This window comes from Dermochelys coriacea, chromosome 13, assembly GCF_009764565.3.
Source record: "Dermochelys coriacea isolate rDerCor1 chromosome 13, rDerCor1.pri.v4, whole genome shotgun sequence".
NCBI lineage: Eukaryota > Metazoa > Chordata > Testudines > Dermochelyidae > Dermochelys > Dermochelys coriacea.
In genome coordinates, this window is record NC_050080.1 from 2,185,036 (window position 1) to 2,202,925 (window position 17,890).

Sequence of the window (17,890 nt, forward strand, 5' to 3'; positions counted from 1 at the left end):
GAGAACCCTGGTCTAATATTAATATTATCTGACACTTACCATCATTATCACCACTCACAGTGCTGGCTTCATTGGACCCACAGCTTTCGGCATCTATTGCATCATCCAGCTCCTCTCCCTCTGCCACAGAGAGGTTCCGAGACCACTGCAAGGCATCCTTCTAGAAAGGCCAAACAGAACATGAGTGATTAGAGCCCTTACCTCTGGAGCTTTATGAGCTAGACTGACAGGAACATACACAATCATGGCTACAGTTACACTTCCTCAGGAAGAAAGTCTTGAATATAACGTAACCAAATTATGACACTGGGTCATAGGAACTTGTTTTTATTAATCCAATCACTAATCCTGACTACGTTCACAATAATTATAAATAGGGCTGTTGATAATCGCAGTTAACTCACACGATTAACTCAAAACAATTAACTGTGATTAAAAAAATTAATCGTGATTAATCGCACTGTTAAACAATAGAATACCAATTGAAATTTATTAAATATTTTGGATGTTTATCTACATTTTCAAATATATTGATTTTTATTACAACACAGAATACAGTGTAGTGCTTACTTTATATTATTTTTTATTACAAATATTTGCACTGTAAAAATGATAAATAAAAGAAATAGTATTTTTCAATTCAATTCACCTCATACAAGTACTGTAGTGCAATCTCTTTATCCTGAAAGTCTAACTTACAAATGTAGATTTTTTTTTTTTGTTACATAACTGCACTCAAAAAATTAAACAAAGTAAAACTTTAGAGCAGAGGTGGGCAAACTGCAGCCCGCGGGACCGTCCTGCCCCGTGCTTGAGCCCCCAGCCCGGGAGGCGAGCCCCCGGCCCTTCCCCTCCCTCAGCTTGCCATGCCGCCAGCACTCTGGGCTGGGAAACGCAGCTGAGAGAGCTGCCGGCCTGCCCTGGTGCTCTAGACTGCGCAGCGGCATGGCTGACTCTGGCTGGGCGGCGCGGCTGCCAGTCCTGGTGCTCTGAGTGGCATGGTAAGGGGGCAGGGAGCAGTTGGATAGGCGTGGGAGTCCCAGGGGGCCTGTCAGGGAGTGGGGTTGGGGGTGTGGATAGGGGTCGGGGCAGTCAGGGGATGGAAGGGTATTGGATAGGGGGTGGGGTCCCGAGGAGGGAGATGTTCAGGGGACAAGGAGCGGGGGGGGGGCTTTGAGGGGGGCAGTCAGGGGGCGGAAAGTGGGAGGGAGCGGATAGGGGGCAGGGGCCAGGTTGTTTAGGGAGGAATAGCCTTCCCTACCTGGCCCTCCATACAGTTTCGGAACACTGATGTGGTCCTCAGGCCAAAAAGTTTGCTGATCCCTGCTTTAGAGCCTACAAGTCCACTCAGTCCTATTTCTTGTTCAGCCAATTGCTAAGACAAACCAGTTTGTTTACATTTACAGGAGATACTGCTGACTGCTTCTTATTTACAATGTCACCTGAAAGTGAGAACAGGCATTCGCATGGCACTTCTATAGCTGGCATTGCAAGGTATTTACGTGCAATGTTAAACATTCATTTCAATTCACCTAATACAAGTACTGTAGTGCAATCTCTTTATAATGAAAGTTGAACTTACAAATGTAGAATTATGTACAAAAATAACTGCATTCAAAAATAAAACAATGTAAAACTTTACAACCTACAAATCCACTCAGTCCTACTTCAGCCAATCTCTCAGAAAAAGAAGTCTGGTGACAATTTGCAGGAGACAATGCTGCCCATGTCTTGTTTACAAAGTCACCTGAAACCGAGAACAGGTGTTCGCATGGCACTGTTGTAGCTGACATTGCAAGATATTTACGTGTCAGATGCGCTAACGATTCATATGCCCCTTCATGCTTCGGCCACCATTCCAGAGGACATGCCTCCATGCTGATAATGCTCGTTAAAAAAGTAATGTATTAATTAAATTTGTGACTGATCTCCTTGGGGGAGAATTGTACGTCTCCTGTTCTGTTTTACCCACATTCTGCTATATTTCATGTTATAGCATTCTCTAATGATGACTCAGCACCTTTGTTTTAATAACACTTTCCCTACAGATCTGACAAAATGCAAAGGAGGTACCAATGTGAGATTTCTAAGGATAGATACAGCACTTGACCCAAGGTTTAAGAATCTGAAGCGCCTTCCAAAATCTGAGAGTGACGAGGTGTGGAGCATGCTTTCAGAAGCCTTAAAAGAGCAACACTCTGATGTGGAAACTACAGAACCCAAATCACCAAAAAAGAAAATCAACCTTCTGCTGGTGGCATCTGACTCAGATGATGAAAATGAACATGCGTTGGTCCACTCTGCTTTGGATCGTTATCGAACAGAACCTATCATCAGCATGGACGCATGTCTTCTGGAATGGTGGTTGAAGCACGAAGGGACATGAATCTTTAGCGCATCTGGCACGTAAATATCTTGCAATGCCAGCTACAACAGTGCCATGAGAACACCTGTTCTTGTTTTCAGGTGACATTGTAAACAAGACATGGGCAGCATTATCTCCTGCAAATTGTAACCAAACTTGTTTGGCTGAAGTAGGACTGAGTGAACTTGTAGGTTCTAAAGTTTTACATTGTTTTATTTTGCATGCAGTTATTTTTGTACATAATTCTACATTTGTAAGTTCAACTTTCATTATAAAGAGATTGCACTACAGTACTTGTATTGGGTGAATTGAAATATACTATTTCTTTTGTTTTTTACAGTGCAAATATTTGTAATCAAAAATAAATATAAAGTGAGCACTGTATACTTTGTATTCTGTGTAGTAATTGAAATCAATATATTTGAAAATGTAGAAAACATCCGAAAATATTTAAATGGTATTCTATTATTGTTTAACAGTGCGATTAATCGCGTAATTTTTTTAATCACTTGACAGCCCTAATTATAAACCATCAAAAATTTCAAGCAAGAATTAACTTAAAGAATTCATAATCATGTAAGTGCCCCCATATCCTTTAACAGTCCAACTATGATGCATTGCACAATGTGCGTGTGCAAGAATTATGGAGCTAGAACTCGAGAGCTGTATGAGATAATGCTTGATCTGCAAAGAGAGAAAAACTCATGCATCGATATAACATTTCATATGTACATTAAGGTCTAAAATCCAGTGTTCTTCCAGAGTTAAATTTGCAAAGCAGCAGTGTGTGTAAGCACACAAATGTAAGCAGTGGGAGGAATAACTGCTCTTCCGTTTCTGTGTTAGCAGGCAGTTTTACTTTCTGCTGTCATTACTGCCCTTGCCTTTGCCTCACTGTGGGCCCATTGTCCCACCACTTCCTGGCAGTATCCATTGGTTTTATTCTGATCTCATACCATTTTGCCAACACAGACAGCAGCAGTGCAGACTTTGCAGCTTTTACTTGATTTTTTCACCTCCATATTTTAATCCCCTGGGACTTCAATAGATTCAAGCTCCTAATAGAACAGAATTCAGCACAGTTCGTTTTAATTAAGTTAACTCGCGCACCATCTTTTCAAATAGTAGAACTGAGTTACTGGCATGCTCTGTGGACCCTTTTCAGATGTGTAACTCAAACACACTTGAGAAAAATAAAACAGTTTGCTCATATTTGTCCATGCATAACTACTGAGGGTATTTTTTTTTTTAAAAAGATATTCAGAAACATTATTCTTTCTTGGGCTGAGAAACTGTGACAATATTTAGCCATTTTTATTCCTAGAGATAGAGAGACAACAGTGTCAAACAGCAAACAGCTGCAGAGATGCCAACTTGTGATGTTCATTTTAATTGATTATACAAATGGAAAATTAAAATATTTTGGAATTCAGTCTATTTTTAAACACAGAATGACATTAAAATAAGGCATCTTTTGAGGGAAGAGAGGTTCAAAGGTGCATTTGAGGAGGTGGGGTGGGAGAGGAGGAACATCTCTGAGAGACTAAAAAAATATAGAAGCAGAAGCATATTTTTCTATATTTCAAATTAAAGGGACTGTCAACTTGTACTAAAAAAACCTATGTTAGGTAAAGCATGTCTTGACGTTTAAAAAAAAATTCCTTAAACAAAAAATTTATACATTTTTTCCTTTTTCTTGGTTGATGTTTTTAAAGGTCTTTTCAGCACAAAGACAGACAATATGGAGGAGAGAATGAACTATGCAGATTGCTGTCAAACACAGAGTAAACAAACTGAAAAATGATTTTTGGTTAATTTTTTAATTATAGTAATATTAGGTGTTACTTGTAACTATTGTCCATACAAAACTTTCAGACAAATGTTACCTGTAAGCTGACTGCATCCCTTTGAGATTGGTATCCAGTAAGCTCCCGATTACCCGAAAAGCAATGGGTACATGGATTTTATTCAGATAACTGGGAGTTCAGATAATGGAGGGAACAGAAGCCATTCAGCAGCAAGGTGGCCTCCCTTGCAGCCGGGGACTCAACCTTCTCATCTTCCTCACAGTCCTGGCCAGGGGGGAGGAAGTGGAAATCTGCTCTTCCCCACTTACTTTTTTCACAGTGGGGCTGCAGAGGGTTCCCTGCCAGTGAAACCTGATTCCTGCAGGTGTAAGGTGAAGGACAAAGCACAGATCCCACAGCCAGGACTCTGCTCTGCCATACGACTGCAGTCTTCCTTGTGCCTGCGGCAGTGCAGGGAGGCCTCTGCAGCTCCACTGCCATGGCCCTGTTCACTCACTTTTCGTGACAGCAGGGCTGCACAGGCCTCCCTGCACTGCTGCAGGATCCATTAAGCAGCAGAGTGGCCTCCCGCACAGCCAGGGGCTTGTCCTCCTTCCCCTTGCAGTCCTAACCAGGAGTATCTACTCTATTATACAAACTTCAACATTATTCAAATCCCTTTCTTGTTTCCCAGCATTAGATACATGAGGAACAAGAAAGAGATTCGGATAATGCAGAGGTTTGGATAATGGGATTTTGGATGAACGGGAGTATACTGTATAAGGGAAACATACAGGTTTCATTATTTTGACGATGCTCTATCCTTTATGACTGTATGAACTAAATTCTGACATTCCATGTACTGGAAGAAGAGAGTTTATCTTGCTTGTGTAATTTAAGAATTATAAAATTTAAAAAAACAAAATGTATTACATATAGCTTATAGGCACAAGAACCATTGTGTATAGAATTATGGATCCCAGAGCCTCTGTTTCGCATGATGTTACCAAGGGCAGTATGCTAAACTCATTCAGTGATCACCAGTGATGGATTAACAACAGCAGCAATATGTAACAAGTTGAACTCGCATTCTGTCCCCAGCCTGGAAGACAGGAGTTCACAATTTACCTTGAGTGTGAAAAGGCTGATACGTCCAGGCAATTTGTAAAAGAGTCCATCGCCCCCCCTTGAATTGGAATGTAGCATGGCATTGAGGCAGGCCAGGGGCGAAGTGCCACTGAAACCAGAGAGAAAAAGGGAGATGAGGATTAGAGTATCTAATTGCCAATTTTTAAATAATACACAAAACCCTACAGCATTTTTTTCTTTTTTTTAAATCAAAGGCAGGTAGCAGAAGGGATGGTGACGAGATTTAAGGTACAGGATCTGAAGAAGTCTATTATAGCTTTCCTATCTGAGCTGATTACCACTAAGGCACATCATAGTGAGATAAGTCTCAGGTAATAGGAAAGCAGCACATTACACTAATGTTCAAGCCATACTAGGTCATTTTTAGAGGTTTATCACTGGAGATATTTTTCTCGGTCTCTCTCTCTGAATTCTTTGTAGCTGGATTCATAGTACTAAGGAAGCCTTACTTTATAGGTGGAGAACCTCAAAAAAACCCTATCAATAAAATGGTTTATAAAATCAAGTATTTCTGAAATAGTTTTCTTTCAATATACATAACACAAAGAGAACACATGCTAGCATAGTGTAACAGAAAGGGTTTAACAGCACTCTTTTTGGATGGCCCTCATAAGTCAGTGGTTGTTTGGCATTTGTAAGTAAACCATTCAACCCACACTCATGCTAATGAAACCTTTGTGACACACCACATCATCAGATTTTCCACATAATCACACATGCACATATAAAACATTACCTCTAGAGCCTGCAAGGGACGTTATTAAAGCAACGTAAGAGTTCACTATTACTAAAAGTGAAACTGAAAACTGGCTAAGTGAAATGTTTCAGTCTCAAAAGCTCAAACTATTGAGTCTCAACTTCTCAAACCGAAAACTGGGTTTAGAACAACTTCTCAGTTAATCTTGATTAAGTTTGTTTTGCTGCTGGTTTGCTTTTTTGCATTTCTTTGCAAGCCTTGGAGGTAGCCAAAGTTACCATGTGTCATTTTATACACCACAGAGAAATCCCAACTCCCTCTCCTGTAATTTACACATCTTTTCCCCCTCTCCACTGACCAGAATGCTGCAAGTAAATTACCAGCCACAGGACAAGTTTTAGGAAAGGAAAAGATTAACTTCCCTAATTGAAACAGTAGACAAAACAGACGTCAAAACATTCATTGGAGCTACAATTTAGCCACGAGACTGGACCCAACATCTCTGCTCTTGCAAAAACCAGAGGGGATCACTATTTTGCACTTCTTCAGGAAGGCAGCACTCCAACTACTGAGTGTTTCGTAGAATCAGGGTGCATTAGTTCAGAGTGTCCCTTGAGTCATCATGCTACTTCTTTCAGAACTTAGGTTTTCTTTGCAAGAACCCCATGTAAATATTGAAAAATGTTCAATGCTATTTAGCTACACAAGATCACAGCCTTGGTGGACAGTTTGTATTTTAACACTGGGTCTATGAACAATACTTGATCCTTTCAGTTATACGATAAAGTAAGAAAGCCATCTTTCCCCAAAGTAGAAAATTAACAATTGGATGAAAGGAAGCATATATACCTGGAGAGAAACACCAATCTCTAGAAAAATGATTTAGCTCTGAAGGATTTATCTTCACACATGCAGAGAAGCCTGGTTTTAGATACCCATTTTGATAAGTTACCAGCCAAAGCTTGGAAGACAGCAAGAAAATTTGCACTAGTGAAAAGACAACCTGTTGTTGCCATTAGTAAAGACAGCATAGTGCTCACAGACCCTCAAACAGTGCAGCTACCTCTCTAGGTAAAAGGACTGATCAAAGAAAGTAGGTCACAGCAGAATGAATATCTGATTAAAAGAGAAGGAATATGGAGCTTTTCACTATAAGCCCATCCTTATTCCACTCTCTACATACCATGCTATGAAACCATCACCCAAGTCCATTCCCACTATAAACCTAGTTGTTAGGAACCCTGAGTATTGAGTGGGTGTTCTAACAGCTCTGCTATCAAGGGAACAAAGCATGCTGGCACAGTCCCTCTCTGAACAATGGTAACTCCTACACATTATACCTCTGTCTGTGAATTATGAAGCTGTTTGCTACTCAAACCATCATGATTGTTTCCTAATTTCAGGGATACTGAGATGAGAAACAAGTTAACAGTCTGAATTGCTTCAGTCCCAAAGGGATTCATTTACCTTCTATAGTTATACAGCAGTTCAACAGTGATGCAGGCAACATGGTGGAAGACAGTTCATAAACCAAAAAGAAAAACAGAGCATAGTTAGAACAGCACAGAGTTAAGATCCCACATTGGAGTCAATGAAAGCTGAACTGCCAAAGATAGCTTGATTTACTGTGTGCAGTCAAACTTGGGAACTTTCATCTTGTAACCCAAGTTAAGGAGCTTACAGCATGTGGCTAGCAAACATCTACTTCCTTTGACCTACAAGGTATTTTGTATCTCCTTTCTCCTAGATTCAACAAAAGCAGATGGAAATTCCAGGAAATTAATTTAAGACGACACCTGGGGTTCCATCCATCCCTGTAGTTTCCTACATTCCTGTGCAGGCTCTTCTTCAGGTGATATAATGCTCTGAGATCTATATCAAGGGCCACAAAAAATACAGCAGCATTAACACTGTGGTATGGTAGAATATGTAGAAAGAGCAGTATACTGCATATACAAGGGAAGCTTCTTACTTGACCCCAGAAAAAGGAGCAGTCTCTGCTCTAGAGGTGAAGCTCTACAGAGGACGGAGTTTGACTCGTTACATAAACACAGGCCCAGCACTGGGAGACCAGTAGTAGTTATTTATTTGTAGAAGAAACACACAAAGGAGAAGCATTTATAATCGGAGACAGACACGTGGTTGGCATTTAGAATATTTTACAAAAGTCCTAAAACTCCACTGAAAAGCAGAGATGTTCACTCCGTGTTTACAAGAAACTGGAAATCCTCCAGTTAGCAATAGTTAAAGAAAAACAGCTAGTATATTTTTACCCCAAATTATTGGGCTACAGAAAGAAAGAGAGAGAGAGAAAAGAAAGGTGGATTAGAGAAAGGAAGGCGAACTCCACTAAGTAATCCAGCCCTTTTTATCCACCCTCCCCCACACTCCACACACTTTATAATAAACAAGAAGATCAATACTGACCTCATTTCCTTTAGTCCCTCAGCCTCTATGACCTGCAGAATCTGTTTCGGGGTCATAGGAGCATCGGAGTAGTTTTCCAACACCTGAAGAGATATAAACAACAAAGTTTCATTCAACATTTTCTATTCACATTCGCTGAATTGTTTCCTGGGTTGAGATTCAAATACAGGAATATGTCTGCTAAAACTTAGTAACTCCACAAGAAAACCTGCTACAAAATTCCGGTTAACCCAAGAGCAGACTACGGTATATATGTATGATCCCCGCACTTTTTCTAGGGCTACAAATGGCTTGCCCTGTTTTGTCATCAGATCTCTAAGTGTGCAATTGTGCAAGTATGGGGAGAAGAGGAGAGCTGTGGAATTAGGCACTGATTCTGCACCATTAAAGTTAATGGATGCTTTCCCACTGACTTTCATAAACATTAGACAAAGCCCTTACTGCACACAACCTTTAAAACAATCAAAGGCTTCCACTGAAATAGACATTAACATAGTAGATATAGACTGTTTGCTCTTTGGGGCAGAGACTCTCTCTTCATATCTATCTGTTAAGCATCTATCATGTTGGAGTTACAAATAATAATGTCATTACATAAATCAATAGTACACCCTCAGCTGGAACACTATTCAGTTCTGATCATCCCATCTCAAAAAGAATACAGAAGAAACAGAGGTGTTTCAGAGACTGGTAATAAGAATGATTAGGGGCACGGAAACATTTTTTGCGTGGAAAGATTTAAACAATTGGAACTGTTTGTCTCAGAAAGAAGATGAGTAAGAGAGGATATGACAAAGGTATAAAATAATGAATGGTCTAAAGAAGGTAGATGAGGAGCTTCTCTTCATCCGTCTCATAGTACAAGAACAAAGGGACATTTAATTAATCTGAAAGATGACAAATTCAAAGTGACAAAATAAAATATTTCTTTACACAATGCTGAATAAGCCTGTGGAACTCTCTGCCACAAAGTATCATTGAAGCCAACAGCTTAGCAGGATTCAAAAAATTGGGCATTTATATGGATAACAAGAATAACCAGAATAATAATTGTAAATATTAAAAATAACAAAGCTTCAGAAGAGATGTAAACCGTAGTATTTCAGAGCTGAAGCCAACCTTTAATTATTCAGATTTAAGAGGAAACTTTCCCTAGGGGCAGGTTACTCCATAACTGCCTGCTCTGCAGGAGTTCTTGCACCTTTCTCTGAAGCAACTTATACTGGGCACTGTCAGAGACAGAATACTGGCCTACATGGACCACTAGTCTGATCCAGTATAGCAACTCCAATGTAAAAATACGTTTCACTATATAGCCTAAAGAACCTGAGAGAAGAGGCAACAGATATTCAGTCTGGGATATTCTGCTGGTAATAATTTAATAAATTCCCCTAACTTAATGGCCACAATGACATGCAATTCTGATTTTAGCAGGGACAGTACTTTATACAAGTTGGCAATGCAATTTTGTCTTTCAATTCAACTAGTACCAGTAGCGAGCGAAGAAAATGAATGCCCTTTTTATGTCAGCAATATCTAGAACTGAGTCACTGCAGCATCATGTCAGGGACCAATGACTGAAGTCTCCATTTGAAAGGTAGAGTAGCAGGACTGTCTGCAAGAAAACAGTGCAGGTCACCATCTCTATCACCCCCACTTCCCAGCCTCCTAAAGGAAAGAAAAAGTCCAAACTGAATGTCAAACTCCAGTGCTGTACTGCAATTAAAAGTCTACCTACACTTCTCAAGAAAAGCAAATCATATCCACCATGTCACATTTAAGTATCTGAAAATAATACCCAAAGCAATATAGCATTAGCCTTCCAGGGGACTGGAAGCTTGGAATTGTGAAAGCCATGGTTAAATGCAATGAAAGCCCAAGAACATAAGAACGGCCATACTGGGTCAGACCAATGGTCCATTTATAGCCCAGAATCCTGTCTTCCGACAGTGGCCAGTGTCAGAAGCTTCAGAGGAAAAACAAGGCAATTTTCAGGTGATCCACCCCTGGTCATCCAGTCTCAGCTTGGGGCAGTTACAGGTTTAGGGACACCCAGGGTATGGGGTTGTATCCTTGGCCTTTTGGCTAACAGCCATTGACGTACCTATCCCCCATGAATTTTTCTACTTCTTTTTTGAACTCGGTTCTAGTTTTCGCCTTCCCAAATTCCCTGGCAATGAGTTCCACAGGTTGAATGTGTGCTGTGTGAAAAAGTACTTCCTTATGTTTGTTCTAAACCTGTTGCCTATGAATTTCATTGAGTGACCCTAGGTTTTGTGTTATGTGAAGGGGCAAATAACACTTCCTCATTCACTTTCTCCACACTATTCATCACTCTGTAGACCTCTGTCATAACCCCCCATAGCTGTCTCTTCTCCAAGAGCAACAGTCCTAGCCTTTTTAATCTCTCTTCGTATGGAAGCCGTTCCATAGCCCTAAACAGTTTTGTTGCCCTTCTCTGCACCTTTTCCAATTCTAATATATTTTTGAGATGGGACAGCCAGAACTGCAAGCAGTATGACAAGCTATATTTAAATGGAATAAACCATTTTTATTCGGAGGCAGTACAGCTCTACTACAGTCTCCCACACTGATCAAGTTTTCTTTGGGGTACAATAATTCAGTGCCATCATCAGACACTGTCACCCTTCGTCACCCAAATGAAATGGGCATCTGATGTGGAGAACACATCACTCAAGAGTCAAATGTGAGAGGCAAGAAATGGAACATTCATGTTTCCCAAATCAAGAAAAACCTTCACGGCCCATAATGCATCTGGAAAACACTGAACTCCATGACAACCAAATAAACCACAGCCCACAATGAAGAATGAGTGAATACTTACTATCAAAAATAAAAAGCCCTGCTCAGAACAGTTCCTAGCCCCCAACTGTATCAGATGTATGACTATTTCTAAGTGTTAGAGCTGGAAGAGAAAGCATCCAACAAGATTCTCTCTCATTCCTTCACCTACCCTGAAAGGCCCTGCATGCACTGAAGCAATGTCTCCTCTGGCTGATTATGGTAGGATATCGTGACTCCATTAGGAACCTGTTAATGCAGTTTTGAGCACTGGCCAGAAGGAATATCTTGGGGGTTCTTAAACTGGGGGGCAGCATCCCTCAGGGGGTCACAAGATTATTACATGGGGGATCGCGAGGTGTCAGCCTCCATCCCAAACCTGCTTCGCCTCCAGCATTTATAATGGTGTTAAATATATTTTTAAGTGTTTTTAATTTACAAAGGGGGTCTCACTCAGAGGCTTCCTATGTGAAAGGGGTCACCAGCACAAAAGTTTGAGTACCACTGGGATAAGACTATACTTACCACAGAAATTGAATGTGGTGTTTGTAATATTTCTATTTCCTGCCTTCCCAAAGACCCTTACTGTGAACCTTTATGCTACTCTTCCAATTACCCTGCTACTAGACTAGCAATATAATCCTCAGAACACCTGTTCAATATTCCCTATGGCTCTATGTACTACACTGAATCTCAAAATTCTGTTTAAAATAAAAATAAAAAAAAGAAGTATGTGCAAAGCATTCTCTCCACAGGACTGGAAGCTCCAAAAAGTTCTTTTCCTTCCCATCCATGGAGGCATCTAACGGAATAAAAAATGTAACAGAGTCAAATTAAAAGCACTTTGACAGTAGTGTGGTAAAGCCTAGTACTAAACAAACATCTATTTTTAATGGATTTAAGATCAGCTTGAAAGGAGCCCCACAACCCAGAACAGCTAGGAAAGGCTTGGTCTCCCTAAGAGGATAATCTGGTATGAGGTTGAACCAATGACAAACCAGAAATAGAACAAAGATGAAGCTGGGGTTTAGAGACCTCATACACTTACTGCACATAGGGAGAGGCCCCACCCATGAGGAAGGTAACAAATGACATCCATGAAGAGATTCACTGGTAGACCAGATGCCAGCGAGGATTAACTAGCATGGGTGCTATGCCATTAAATTACTACTGATGAGTTGCCAAAGTAGATGAGTTGCAGACTTACTTTTTGGACAGCCAATAAGCAGTGCGTTACCACAGAGTTTAGTGTGTTGGGTGGCAAGAAAAATTATGCAATCAGACTTAGCACTGGTCTACACTAGAAAGTTAACTTGATCTACCTACATTACTCAGAGGGTGTGAAAAATTCACACACCCCCAAGAAATGTAAATTAAGCTGACCTAAGCCCCAGTGTAGACAGTGCTAGGTCAATGGAAGAATTTTTCCTTCAACCTAGATACCTCCTCTCAGAAAGGTGGATTTACTACAGCGATGGAAGAACCCCTTCCTTCGCTATAATAAGTGTCTACACTACAGTGGCACAGCTGTAGCATTTCTAGTGCACATATAACCTTAGTCTTTGCCCCACACTCAGGCTGCTTTGCTGGCAGGTGACCCCAAGTGCCTATATTCAACTATTTCACCCACAAGACTAGGACCCACACAGGAGCTGCGAGCTGAAACACTTCTGAGGATGAACCTGGCACTAGTTTTTTTCCAGCTGCATCTTTTAGCTCAAAGAGCAGGAGAAGAGCGAAAGTCAAAGTCAAGTGAGCTCAAAAATAATAATCTTCACACAAAGGACAATGCAAGCTACCAGAAGGCAGATGTTCTAGTCCAAATAGGTTATATAGTGAAGTACTTCTTCACGCTACACACAGTGAACCTGTGGAATTCGATGCAAAGGGTCGTTATGAAGGCCAAAATTATAACTGGGTTCCAAAAAGATTTAAGTAAATTCATGGAGGAAAGATCCATCAATGCCTATTAGCCAAGATGGTCCTGGATGCAACCCCATGTTCTGAGTGTCCCAAAGACTCTGACAGCCAGAGGCTGGGAGTGGACAACAGGGGATAGATCACGCAATAACTGCCCTGTCCCGTTCTTTTCCTCTGAAGCATATGGCATTGGCCACTATCAGAAGCCAGGATACAGGGCTAAATGTACCATTGGCCATACTGCATCAGAACATTCTCATGTTCTCTTTGTTGGTCAGCCCTGGGAATCTCCTCTTGCGTTCAAGCAAGTCCTATTCAGAAAAAGCTAGAATAACTACTAGAATCCAAAAAGAAAAGGAGTACCCGTGGCACCTTAGAGACTAACAAATTTATTAGAGCATCAGCTTTCGTGAGCTACAGCTCACTTCATCGGATGCATGAATCCACTGGACTCTAATCCAAATCGGATTGACAATTGTCCAGCTCTTATTAAATGTCTACATGATCTCGTACATAACCTTGATACATAAAATACATAACAAAAAACCCCAAGATGCATTTATTTATTATTTATATAGATGCCAAGATACTACACACAAAGTATGCCCTTGTGCCAGTAAATCAATGATCAAGTGCCTTTGTCCCAAACAGAGCTGAGAAGAAAAATGATCTAATCCACTAGTCTCCATATGGAGATGGCAGGATCACTGTGCCACCTCTAGTCACTTGCATCCACGGATTTTATTTTTTAAAAATTTATTGTGAAGAAATTTTGGTTCCTGGAGGAAAAAAAAAAAAATTTTTTTTCCAATCAGCATTAAAAGCAGATAGCAGCAACAATCGGCACAATAAAGCATGCAAAAAGCTGAGTGTGCCATTTGCAATGTGACTATTCTCCCACTCCAACAGAGTTGAAATGGAGAGTGTTATGAACTGAGTTAAGGGGCTGAGTATTAAAGGCACCAACTGTTCAGACAACAGTTGAAGAGTTCAATCTCCACTTGGATCAACTGGCCCATATTCCCGTCTTTTCCTCCTCTTTTAAAAATTTTAGTTTGATTGTAGTTTCTGGGTGGGTTTATATTTTCTTATTTGGTACAGACTTTTTAAAAGTTTGTTTCCATTTTAGATGATTTCACAGTTGACCTCTGGATTCCAGATTAAGATCTGGCCTTAGTTCTTTTATAAAAGACAGGTTTGTCCCACATAGTGATAGGCAACAGAATACAGGCGAGTCTCATCTTCCAGGCATTTAACATGCGCAAATTCAGCTTTGCACAGTTGGCAAAAACAAAAACAAAAACAAAAAAAAGAGAAAAACAACAATTTAAATACTGGTTTCAGAGTAGCAGCCGTGTTAGTCTGTATTCGCAAAAAGAAAAGGAGTACTTGTGGCACCTTAGAGACTAACAAATTTATTAGAGCATAAGCTTTCGTGAGCTACAGCTCACTTCATCGGATGCATTTGGTGGAAAAAAACCTTAATTTTAATTTAAATACTGTACCTGTAGTGTGGGTGATTCCGCCCGCCATTACATTCTATGTAATTTTGACTATACGCGATTTTCGCTTTACGCACTGACTGCGGAACGTAACCCCAGCGTAAGATGAGACTTGCCTGTACAGCAGGGCTCCAATAGGATGGTATTAATGGACATAATTAATGGTGTTCCTAGCCTCTGTTTACCAGAAGCTGGGAATGGGTGACAGGGGATAGATTGCTTGAGGATTACTTGTTCTGTTCATTCCCTCTGTGGCACCTGGCATTGGCTACTGTAGGAAGAAAGGATACTGGGCTAGATGGACCTTTGATCTAACCCAGTATGGCTATTATGTTCTTATAACCAAAGCAGGTATTTATTCTAGAAATCTGCCGCTTGAATGAATGGAATTTTTAAAAAACTGATGAAAATACATGCCACAAGATTAATCACACACATACCAGATTTGTTACCAAGAACATGCTTATGACCAAATGAAAATATTGACCATGAAGACACTAAACAAGTAAAGCCTTTTGGTAGACAGGAGGGATATTTATGTTTTCATGTATCCTTAAACATCATACCCCTTACAATACCTAGTTTCCCCGTCCTAGTGGTATTAGGGAGAAGCTTGTTACCACTAAGGAAATTCCTAGACAGTGATGTTTTCTGGACCTCAAGCCTGGCATTTCTCAGAAGGCTATGATCCCTTCCAGGAGGTTTAAATAAATCTAAGAAGGGGAAGCAGAGTAAGAAGTAAGACCTGACAAAACTGAGAATGGTTACCATACTACTGCCCGGACTTTGCTGACCTGTAAGTAAAATTGACCCAAGCAGAAAAATTAAAGGCTGTCTAACAAACAGTACCATTTTCTACAGTGAAGAAATCACCTCAGACCTTGTCAATGCCTCATCAAACTATCTATTCATACCCTTAGAGAAGATACTGTAAGACAGATACTGAGAAATCTAAGCAATGCTTACAAACTGCTGAAGGCCTCTCCAGAAAAATGCCTTATCCAACCACCACAAATGGGGTGTGTGGTCACACCTTTCTAAAAGAGAAAATCCTCCTCTTTCCATGGTTAAAGGAGAATCTCTCTCTAGAAGACCCATTCCCTCCCCTTGGTAATATGTGTGAGAGCATATGAAAGGACCTGTTTCTCACCCTCTCTGAGAGAAGCCCCCACAAACCTGGCAATCTGGAAGGGAGAAATATGTGACATTTGACCCTTCCCCCACGTAATATGACAGTCTCTCGAGATGATACTGTCGAGGTAAAGTATCAGAGGGGTAGACATGTTAGTCCGGATCTGTAAATGTGGCAAAGAGTCCTGTGGCACCTTATAGACTAACATACTGGAGCATAAGCTTTTGTGGGTGAACACCCACTTCGTCAGATGCATGTAGTCATGCATACGTCCGATGAAGTTGATATTCACCCACAAAAGCTTATGCTCCAATACATTTGTTAGTCTATAAGGTACCACAGGACTCTTTGCAACTATAGAGGTAGTGTTCCTGGAAGCACTCCTGTAGTTTGGAATGAAGACCCTGCTGGCAGTACAGAGTGTGCATGCGTTAGGACTAGAATCATTCCCTTTCTTCCTCCCAGTAATATATAAAGAAAAGAGGCTAGTAATTTATCTCTTTTTCTTGAGGAATGGAGGTGGAAAAAGGAGCAGGCAGAGTTATAATGGTGGGAGTTGTGACTCTCCACCTTTCTACAGAGGAAGTCATCCTGTGATTATGTTGGGCTGGATGCGTGGGGGGGGTGTTGTGCTCTAGAAGCAGCCTCCTCTCTTTCCCATCTCATGTTGAAGATAAGGAGGAGGTTGCTATCCCTCTCTCTTTTCCTGTATGGGAGAAGCAATGTCCAGACTGGGTGGGAGGGGGACGTTGGCCTCTCCGTAGGATCCTTGGCGCAGGGACCAGCTCTTTACTTTGTTTGCACAGCACCTAACATGCACAATGGGGTCCTGGCCCATGATGGGGACTCCTAGGCCCTACAGCAATACAGATAATGCTAAGCAACATCAGGAGGCGTCTCTCAGCTCCCTTTGAGCCAGGTCCCTTCTACGCACAGGGTGGGGGGTCCCTCCCTGCGCCCAACCCCCTTGGAGCGACCACTCCCCTGGCTGCAGGGGGGAGCCCCCCCACGTGCCCGGACCCCTCCCTGGGAGACATCCCATCTTCCCTCCGGGGCTGGTTCACCTCGCCCCGGGGGAAGGAGATCTCCGCCCTCTCCCCATTGTACACAGGGGTCTGTCTCCTCACCAGCCTTCCCTCAGGGCCCCTCCCTACCCAGCACGGGCCCCTCTAGTTCCGGGGGCAGGGGGTTTCCCCGGCCCCGGCCACCGCGGGGCCTCCCCGCCCCCGTTCCAGGGGGGATCTCCCCCTCACCAGGCGGGCGGCCTCAGCCCACGTGCGCTCCTTCTTCCTCCGCTGCTTCATCTCCTTCATCTTCCTCCTGCTCCGGGGTGCGGTGCTGGGGGCCGGGGCCGGGGCCGGGGCGCGGGCACGCGGGCGGGGGTTCGGAGGCGGGAGCGTGCGGGGCGGGTGCGGACCGTTAGCCGGGGGGCGGGGCTGGCGCGCGCGGCCGGCGGGCGGGCAGGGAGAGCGCGAGGCAAGGGAGAGGAGGTAGCTCCCGGGCGCTATGGAATGCAGCAGCAGTGGAGGCTCAGGCCCGACATAACAACGGGGTCAAAGGGCTCCGAAGTGGAGGGGGAGGGACCTCCTCAACGGTGGCCTCGGCAGGACAATCCAACCCCCGCGCGCGGCTCTGGCGAGGGGAAGAGGCGGGGAGCTTTTCCGTTTGAAGGAAAACAACCCGCAAGGTCTGATGGGAATTGTAGTCCCACCGCGGCTCGGCGCGAGCAGCGAACGGGCCGCTCCAGCCCCGAGACTACACCTCCCGGCAGCCCTCCTGCACCAGGCCGCCAAGGGCTGGCGTGCCGGTGCCGTGAAGCACGCTGGGCTTGAGCCGGGGCTGCCCTGCCTACGTTAGCTGACGGGGCCCCGCTGGGCCCGGCCTCCGTGCCCGGGGGCGGCCATTGTCCCCACACGCCGATGGGAGGCTGCGCGAGCCCCGCAGGCCCCTTCTCCAGCCGCTCCCTCCCCTGAGCCGGGGATCGCGCAGGAGCCATCCCAGGCCTCAGTACCGACACCCCCCCCGCCCAGAGCCGTTCACCCCCGTGTGAACAGCCCCCCCCCCGCCCAGGGCCGTTCACCCCCGTGTGAACAGCCCCCCCCCGCCCAG

At 43.0% G+C, this 17,890-nt stretch overlaps 1 protein-coding gene across 2 annotated transcripts in view; it reads right to left on the reverse strand.

Moving 5' to 3' along the window:
• ASXL1 (ASXL transcriptional regulator 1) overlaps nucleotides 1–17,434 on the reverse strand; it is a 30,306-nt gene extending 12,872 nt beyond the window's left edge. For both annotated transcript variants that reach the window (XR_006275357.1, XM_038370008.2), the window contains exons 1-5: nucleotides 17,035–17,434; nucleotides 8,426–8,508; nucleotides 7,466–7,468; nucleotides 5,281–5,389; nucleotides 40–160 (exon numbers count right to left, since the gene is read on the reverse strand). Coding sequence is in view for 1 of the 2 variants with exons in the window: in XM_038370008.2 (XP_038225936.1) it covers nucleotides 40–160; nucleotides 5,281–5,389; nucleotides 7,466–7,468; nucleotides 8,426–8,508; nucleotides 17,035–17,094 (376 nt within the window). In the remaining variant the exon portion in view is untranslated. The remainder of the gene's footprint in view (nucleotides 1–39; nucleotides 161–5,280; nucleotides 5,390–7,465; nucleotides 7,469–8,425; nucleotides 8,509–17,034) is intronic.
• Nucleotides 17,435–17,890: the final 456 nt, after the last annotated feature.